Source organism: Lasioglossum baleicum, chromosome 9, assembly GCF_051020765.1.
Source record: "Lasioglossum baleicum chromosome 9, iyLasBale1, whole genome shotgun sequence".
NCBI lineage: Eukaryota > Metazoa > Arthropoda > Insecta > Hymenoptera > Halictidae > Lasioglossum > Lasioglossum baleicum.
The window spans coordinates 9147342-9156683 of NC_134937.1; the positions used below are offsets into that span (position 1 = coordinate 9147342).

General features: G+C 45.9%; 2 protein-coding genes across 2 annotated transcripts; one reads left to right on the forward strand and one right to left on the reverse strand.

The window, feature by feature from the left end:
- Window positions 1-181: 181 nt before the first annotated feature.
- Window positions 182-2857, forward strand: LOC143211910 (uncharacterized). Its single transcript, XM_076430038.1, has 3 exons — window positions 182-368; window positions 1389-1544; window positions 2019-2857. Exons 1-3 carry the CDS (start codon window positions 225-227, stop codon window positions 2802-2804), a joined length of 1086 nt encoding a protein of 361 aa, XP_076286153.1. The 5' UTR covers window positions 182-224; the 3' UTR covers window positions 2805-2857.
- A 707-nt stretch (window positions 2858-3564) lies between these two features.
- On the reverse strand, window positions 3565-9327 carry LOC143211902 (uncharacterized). Its single transcript, XM_076430012.1, has 3 exons — window positions 7137-9327; window positions 6665-7010; window positions 3565-4938 (listed from the first exon to the last, which is right to left on the reverse strand). Exons 1-3 carry the CDS (start codon window positions 7391-7393, stop codon window positions 3565-3567), a joined length of 1977 nt encoding a protein of 658 aa, XP_076286127.1. The 5' UTR covers window positions 7394-9327.
- Window positions 9328-9342: the final 15 nt, after the last annotated feature.

A 9342-nucleotide genomic window follows, 5' to 3' on the forward strand; every position in this document is an offset into this window, starting at 1 on the left:
GTCGTAGAAGGGGAATGGTGGAGTAGTCATATGCGTCGCGACGCTCGTTGCCTCGACGCATGTATAATGTATACATTCCCAGGACATCGGATTCTTGCATACGGCGACCGGCATCGAAACAGACGCAGGAACTCGTTTACGATCGTCTCGATTCTCGAGTTTTGAAAATAAACTCGGAAAAGTAACAATAAGGTTGAAGAAGAAGAATAAGAAGAAGAAGAAGAATGAAAGTCTCGCAGACTCGCGTGTTTGCGGACGGTTGGTGCAGGTTATGCCTTTGCGAGAAAGTTTCTTCGAGACCGATATTCGCGAAAGGAGCCGCGTTCGAACGGTTGCGTTCCCTTATTCTGGATTGTTGTCCCATCACGGTGAGTTTGCATCCCCATCCTCCATACGTTCTTCATTTTACGTGCCTCCGGCAAACGAGCGAAAGAGCACGAGTTATTGGTTCATTCACGAGCACGTTCAAAGTGCAATGCAGGAGTCAGAGCTGGGGAAAATAGTATTTCAAATAGTAAATAATAAATAATTCTATTTATTTTAAAGTATGTGTGTACAACTTTGAAAATAAAATATTCCATTTGATGTAGTAATTTTTGACAATAAAATAATTTATACGAAGCAGTATTTTTCAAAATAATATTTGAAAATAGTATTTTATTTTAAGAATATTGGAAATATTTGTATTTTATCTTTTCATTTTCAATTTCAATTTTAAATATTATTGCTGAAAATAATGGTTCGGATTCAATAGATTCACGAGTTTCTTTACGATAAGATAGACGTTTATGCGGTTTCTCAGAGTGTTATAACTAGACAGCGGATTTTATGCATTTATAACGAAAATGGGTGGACGTAATTCAAAACAATAAACACATCAGGACAATTTAAGAACATCCATATGTTATTTCCAAATTGTTAACGATGTTAAAGATAGAAAAACATTTTTATATGGTTTTTGTGTTTTGTAATTGACGAAGAAAATATTTATTTTGCATAAAGATCCGCAGTCTAGTTATAACAATGCAGAAAGTAAAATATTTTATTTCATGTTTCAGATTGTTTAATAAAAATAGAAATATTTTATTTTCAGGTTCAAATTGTTCAAATAGAAATATTTTATTTTGAAAAAATTGTATATCTTATTTAAAATACTCTTTTCTTTGAGCAAAATCAAATCTAAAATGTTAAATAGCATTTGAAATATTTGTTCCGCCAAATAATGCCCACCTCCGGCAGGAGTTTGTATGTGCATTGGAGTTCTTCTGTATTTTAGTATCAAAGTTTCTCTTATGCTCTTCTGCTCGTCCACCAGAGATGTAAAAGTACGCGATACTTACAATCACGATCGTTCTTCGACCGCTATTCGCGATCCCGCGTTGATCCAGCTATTCGACGACCGCCAACTGCCGAGCTCGATATGCCATCGTTGCGAAAACAAACTGGACATCACCTACCAATTCCGTCAGCTGTGCAGAGAATCGGAACGCGTACTTCGCGCGCGCTACGAGTCCAGTTTCCGCGAGCGATGCGACATCCTTCGGGTAAGTTTACCGTTTTTCCACGTGTTGCGTTCGACAACTTCTCATTTAAGATTTAACGAATATGTAAACATTTCAACAGAGAGAGAGAGAGAGAGAGAGAGAGAGAGGCGGCAATTTGAACCATTCAATAATTGAAAATGAACGCTTTTCTATATTGGTCTATGTCAGTGGTTCTTAAAACTGTGGTCCGCGTAGCCTTTACCGGGGGTCCTCGAAACAATTTCGACATTAACAGATTAACAGATATTTTTGCAAAAATAAAACAGGCCATTCAAATCATTTTCATGTTCAAAATGTTTCATGTTTCAAATTAAGTCTCAAGAACTACGTACAATGCCTAGGGTTTTGATGAGGTCCGCAAAAAAATGCTGTTCAAGAGGGAGGCCCTGATTATTCCGATATTAAATCACAATCAAAGGCTATTTTAATGAAAAAACATTAATTTGTATAACGAACACACGATTTCTTGCACAGGTGAGCGGCGCGCGGACACAAGCGGATAAACGAAACGAAACATCGAAAGAGCCGAGAAATCGATGTCCGTCGTCGAAAATCGCGGGTGGGGACGTCGCGGAGAGCATCGAAATTGCTCGCGATAACGACAAAGACGAAATCGTCGACGAAGTCAGAGCCGAAAAGCGAAAGGAGCCTGAAGAGAAGGACGAGGAGGAACGCGAAGCTGGTCGGCATCGACTAGAATCGGAATCGGGGACTAGAACATCCAAGCAGCAAAGGAGCGAGGGGCCTGAGAAGGTGAGGGAACCTGCAAACGAACCTGGGACGAATGGAACCTCCGCGACGGAAAAGAAATACATCTGCGACGAGTGCAGCAAAACGTTCGCCTCGAAATCGGGCCTGAGATTCCACTCGAAGACGCACAACGGCGCGAAACCGCATCCGTGTCGGCACTGCGGCAAACGGTTCGCGATCCCGAGTTACGCGAAGAGGCACGAGAGAATTCACACGACGGAGAAACAGTTTATTTGTCACGTGTGCAGCGCCTCGTTCGCCTCTTCGAACGGTCTCAGGTACCATCTACGATCGCACACCGGAGAGGCGAACTATCGTTGCGAGACCTGCGGCAAGTCCTTCTGCCGTTACAAGTACCTGAAGGAACACGTTTTCACTCACACGGGAGAGAAGCCGTTCGTCTGCGGAAGCTGCGGCGCCGCCTACGCCAGCTCCGGTAGCCTGTTCGTGCACGAGAAGAAGTGCAGGCGGAAAACCAGCGTTCGCGAGGTCGGCGAATCCTCCGCTTAATCGGTCGGGGATATTTACTTGAAGACGGAAGTAAAAACAATTTTCTCTTTTTATTTCGTCGCACAGTCTGGTTCGAGTTCGAAGTCGAATTCTCCTCGACGCAATCAACAGTCTTTGGTATTGGGAGAGATGTCGAGTCGAGACGTGAGTAGTCGCAGCCACGATGCGGACATTCGGTCGCGAACTTTCTCGGGAATTATGAAAGATTCGTGGTAAAAGGTTGCCGCGACAGGAAGAACGCATCGGCGACGACTGACGACTTAAGCTAGGGGTCGATTCGAGAGTGATACCCTCGCGAGGTTCTCTTCATAGTATGTAGTATATGTACAGTGACTCTCATTAATATTCGGACGCTTTTCTCCATCAACCGATTTCAATAAGAATTTCACAATGCATATAATTGACACAGGTCTACAAAATGTATTTAAAAAATTTTTAATATAGGCCCACACAAAAAAGTTGTAGAATGCAACTCTTAGTATTTTCTCTGCAATCCCGACCAATTTCAATTTTTGGAAAAACTTCTTTTCAGATCCTGTAGTAAACTAATTGCTCTAGCTTCCCAAAAAAGTTCAAATCGTTTTGTCCAATATTGAAAAAGGTATCGGTATTTTGAGAGCGTCCGAATATTAGTGAGAGTCACTGTATTTCGTCGCTCTGAAATGACTCGATTGTGACTCTTGAATGGCCTCCTAGGTTTAAGACATACGACTCAACCCGACAGAGACGGTTCTCCGAAGGAGAGAACGAGTCGGGCGCGCTATCGCGACCGCTGGCAGTCGGAATTTCTGCGCATGGACATCTCCGAGGCAGCGATCGACATCCACTGGTCGGTGTCGGAGCGATACCAGGTCAGGCCGAGCGAGTATTTGCCGTTGAGATTCGCGTGTTGACACCGGTTGAACCACCATCCTCCGTGGTAATTAGCCGCGCAGTGGGCCGTGCTATCGTCCATGTCGCGATCCTTGGCGCTGAACGGCATCCCGTTTTGATAAGATAGCGCGTCGGTCGCGTTCCCGACGTAACCGTCGACGAGCAACCTGTAACCGGTCTCTCCGGACGTGATCGCGAACGAGTCGTACTCGGCGCGCCACCGTTCGCCGTAAATGTCTAGCATATCGATGCGAAGCCGCGTACAATTGTCTCGAGTGAACTCGTGCAGAATCTGGTTGCCGATCCAGTACTCGCTGACCGGCGAGCCGAACCCGACGGAGTAGTCGTTCCAGCTGCGATCGAAATCGAGGGTGCCGTCGGTGCGACGCGCGACGACGACCCAGCCGTTGCGACAGTATACCATGACGGGTTTACGACCTCGACCCGCTTCCACGAGCCTTAATCCATCCCTGATGCTCGATGATTGATCCGCGGACCGGCTCTCTTCGCAACTGTTTGGTAACTTCTCAACGATCAGGTGATATCGATCCTCCAGTTCCTCAAGCTCGAGCTCCAATTTCGTCGGCGAGGACTCGAGTTCAGTCTCGCTCTCGCTGTCCGTTTCGGCGAGGCAACTGCCGTTCAACCGAACGATCGCTTCCTGCTGACGGTCGCTCTTCTCCTGCAGCTTCGACGCGCTGACGCTCAACGCCTGAACGGCCCGTCGCAGGTTGCTCAGCTCCACTCGAGTCAACGACAGCTCGGCTGCTTTCTGCGCAGCATTCACCCCTAGTCTGGCCAACTCTCCTTTAATCGCGGAGTTGTTCGTCTCGACGATCTCTTCGAGACCTCGCAGCGAGGCCACCAGTCGCGAACCAACCGACTCGCCGATATGTCGAGTCGAGATCGCGTTCTCGTTCGCGCTCGAGATTCGACGCGACATCTCCAACTGACTCTTCTCCACGTTCTTCACCCGCTTGCTCAGATTTGACGTTAGCCACTCTTCCTTCGCGTAAGCGACGCGTTTCGTGTCCAGCCGCCTCTGCGACAGAACCGCCACTTTCCGCTCCAAGCTTCTCAAACGATCCTCGCTTCGCCGAGAATAACCGTGTCGCCTCGATAGTCGACGGTGCACTGCGACCGCTATCGCGTCCTCGGTCGCCACCGTCGAGACCGTCGATCCTTCGACGTGTTTCCTGCTGGCCACCGCCGCTGAAGAGTCACAGCCCATCGATTTCACCTCGACCTGCACCGCGCTCAGCTGCAATCCACCGAGGAAAAAACGATTAAGTGAGAGCCGTGAGGAGGTTGTGGGAACGTTAACATGGAAAAATTGATTGCACATGTGGGGAAATTCGAACGATGGAAATATGCGTACCGGACATTCTTGTATATTAATTCTTGTATATTATAGTATATTCTTGTACGTTCTTGTACATTATTTCTTGTACATTCTTGTATATTCTAGTATATTCTTATATAATATAGAACATCCTGGTATATTCGAGTATATTCTTGTACATTCTGATATATTCAAGTATATTCATGTACATTCTGATATATTCAAGTATATTCATGTAAATTCATGTATATTCAAGTATATTCAAGTACATTCGAGTATATTCGTGTATATCAAGTATGTATATTCGAGTATATTCTTGTACATTCTGATATATTCAAGTATATTCTTGTACATTCACGTAAATCCATGTATATTCAAGTATGTTCTACCATGTCCACGTACATTCAAGTTGAACAAACATAACCGTTCTAGATAAAACCGATTGTGATCCAGGTAAACGTATTCTAGCGATAAAGGAAGGGACACGGCAGTTGGTGTCGGATGTTGTGGACGGTATTCGACCGAACGCGCCAGCTGCGTCCAAAAGAGCCTTCGAATCTCATAGTAATCGAGCCTAATTAAACATTATGAGCATCGATGATCGAACGCGAAATCGGATCTGCGGAATGTTCGAAGGCGAAAATTCTCGCGCGGTAACAGCAATGAGAATGAGGATGGGAATGCGAATGCAAACGTGAAAGGGGATAGCATCGGACGAATGTACCGTCCGCGCGTCCGCACAAATTAATGCTGGCAGTCGAGCGAAACCCAAAGGGGACGTTGCCCAGAGTGGGCAGCTGCGGACCGGCGAAGGTAGGGATGCGTGAAGCGAGAACCTTCCGGCCCCCGACCGACTGGCAGCTGTTTCTGTTTTTCTAGTAAATGAGGATACCTATTACCTATTCGTACCACTGACTCGGAAAACCTTATGGCCTTTGCTTTTAGGCATTAGTCGATCTTGTGACAAAGATTCCAAACGAAATCTCTTAGCCTGTCCGGCCCGTCGATACAGAACCTTACCACCCTGGTCTTGTATCCAGTATTTTAGCTTTTTGGAAAATACTGGATACGAACAAAACCAGGCTAGTAAGGTTCTGTAAGATAAACCAATCTTTACACATGCCCGTTTAACCGAAATCACATTCTACTTCTCCGTTGACGATATTCGAGAACTTTGTAATCAGATTTTCGCGCTCCTCTACGGAATTCTAGGCGACGGAAAGTTCTAATCATATCGCAGATGCAAAGAAAATCAGGGATGCTCAATTGCAAGCGAATAGGTTCGCTAGCCATTTGCAGAATCAACAAACGGCCCGATAGGTTTCTTCTCCGGCGGTTAACGGCGCAGCTGAAACGAAGAGGAAGAAAGAGAAAAAGAAGACGCGGAGAGTCGAGGCAGATGCGCGTTCGAACGGGCCCGAGCAGGTGAACAGAAGGATAAGGAGAATGCCGTAGAAAAAAGAAACCACGAGTAGAGGGAAAGTAGCGTACACCTTGGACAGGATTCAAAAGAGACGACGCGACGAGTCGGTGGAGAGAGGGTTCGAGAGGAGAGGCGAGGCGAGGTAAGAAGAAAGCGAGAGACCGACTAAAAGAGCGCGCGAGAGAGTGGGGGAGAGTACTGGCAGCAGAGAAAAGATGTTACCTGACTGGCAATGTCGGCGCAGGTGCGAGATAGCAGGCTGAAACGTTCTCCGATCGCCGAGATATCGACGCGGATCGTCCCGAGCATGGCCTCGTGTTTGGCGATTCTTCCACCGAGATTTCGCACTCCTCTGCCAACCGCGGCGATGTCCCCCTTCAACAACGCCAGCTCGCCTTTCATCCTGGACCTCTCGGCCAGCTCTTCACTGATGTTCCTAGCCCTGAGGACGTCGGCGACCTCCCCCTGAAGTTCAGTCACCGCGCTCCCCAACCATCTGACTCGCAATCTCTCGTTCTTCACCTCGTTTCCACTGGCGTTTCCACCCCGAAGCGCGTTCACCTCCTTTCTAAGGGGAAGAACAAAATCGCGCGTTAACATCCGATCAAACAGCAGCGTGTATCTTTTGTCCCGTGTCACACTCGCGAACGAAAATCGAAAGCAGGGAGAAAACGACAACGAGACCGTTTCTTACCTGAGTTGTTTGACCTCGTTCTTCAGGACGAACAACTCTGTATTCTTCTCCATCGCGCGCTTCAAGCTCTCCTCGAGGGCGTTGTAATCCTGCTGCCTGTGGTCCAGCAGCGCGTTCACTTGTTCTTGCAACGATCTAATCGCGTCCGACGCGTTTTCATCGTCGCCGCGGATTTCCCCGACCGCGATCACGGTCACCACCACGATGAAGGAAAGGAAACGGGAGGTGGCACGAAACAACCGCGTTTTCCCGGTCATGTTTTCGCATTAGCGGAAGCACAGTCTAGCCAGACCCGCCCCCGCCTAGCCAGACTCGTGCGGTGCAGCGTTAACTTGAAATTCGAAGTCGAATATGATTTTTAATTCTCGGTAGATACTGTTTGTTTCCCCGTTCGAAATGCACCGAATCGAACCGGTAAACGTCGCGCACCCGCCTCGGAAAAATCCACCGAGATCCACCACCGAAATGTTTCGACGCCGAAAGCTCGACTGGCGCGAGCACATGCCGGCCCACCACTTTTATATCGTCCCAGTAGTTTCCGTAAATGGTCGGGGGTAAATGGGCCGGACCGAATCGCGCTGGCCCGGCCCAACAACCTGGCCAGCAGGTGTGCGTTCTTCGACAAGCATTGTCTCGTGCCTACAAGCTGCGCCCCTGACACCGATACACCGATACCAATACCGTTGCTGCCATTCACCCCACCAAGTCTTTACCTGTTGAGACTGTTGTGAGTCGAGACCACTCGGCCGCGCTAGCCTGCCCGCCTCGCAATCGAGAACCCCCACCCTCTTAATTATATTTGTGTATTCGTTAGGGCCGTTGCGCATTCTCCACCCCACCTGCCGCGACTCCCACATGGTAACCACAATTCGTTACACTACTGCCTCGATAAATGTTACGCGTCTTGTCCGAATCGACCCTTACGACCGTACGGTGTGTACCATTTCTTCAACTTTAGCACGCAATGGAAACCGTAGTTCGGTTCAGAAAATACGTCGACTCACACCCACCCCATTTCGAAGGAGACGTTTTACCGTGGTTATAAATAGACTGCGGATCTTCGTGCATTTATGGCCTATGAAGATTTTCAAAAAAGTTTAGAGTATAAAATTCGATAGAATTTTGTACAATGTTTATTTGTTTCGGATCGATAAAGGCTATTCCCATTAGAAATAAGATTTCATTGGATTCCACTTTCCTAGAAGGGCCTAGCCGATTAAGATGGTCAACACTGTCCTTATAGGTTTTTCAATGGTTCTTGAACCATTCGAAAACTGACCAATAAAAAGCCATCTAAGTAAAATTTCAGTCCTCCAGCTGCCCGTGAGGATAGTTATAGGGTAAATTAGATTTCGTGCTTTTCCGCTCTCGGATGTTTTCTAAAATTCTGAAAAAAATGTAGTACGCGTCGGGTCTTACAACGCATTTTATAGAATTTTCTCAATTGTCACAAAATGCTATTTAACACATTACCGACCGGTGATTATTACATAATTTTGAAAAATTTATGGTACATGGCTAAACACTTTTTAATGGAACCTTCAATAGCAACAGCAATTTTCATTATGAACTAACAAATCACCCACAATATCGTCATCTAATAGTTTCGTTTAAGATTGCAATGTAAAAGAAAATTTCTAGACTTTCTTTTGTTACAGCAAAATTATTGAAAATCCTATTAATAGGGTAGGTAAAGTGTTAATACGATTTTGATTTATTTCAGATGTGTGCAGATTACCACTGAAAATCAGATTTGATTTGTTCCCACTTTCTTGAAATTTCCTTGCAAAAATTAAAAATTGCATAAACATCCGCAGTCTACTCATTAGTCAAAAGAGCCAAGTATCAGCAGTGTAACGATTTAGAGTGTAACCAAAGAGCCACAGTTTCCGACCACTGGTCTGGGTAATAGTGACAGGTCGTTCAAGGTCGTTCGTTGTCGATTCACGTGATTATAGCAAATTTTTGCAAATAAAAATATAAAAAGCAATCTTTTTAATGTTATGATATTTACCGAATTCGACTTGAAATTCTCTAACAGATAGACTTTAAAAAATTATAGGTGTATTTGCAACAAATTGGAGGCAACCGAGAGTTGACAAAAAATTTGCTATAGTCACGTGAAATTTCTCTCGAGACCATGCTATACATCTGATAAAAACATTTTCGATCGGACTGCTAATAACAGAGTAATCTCTACTGATCA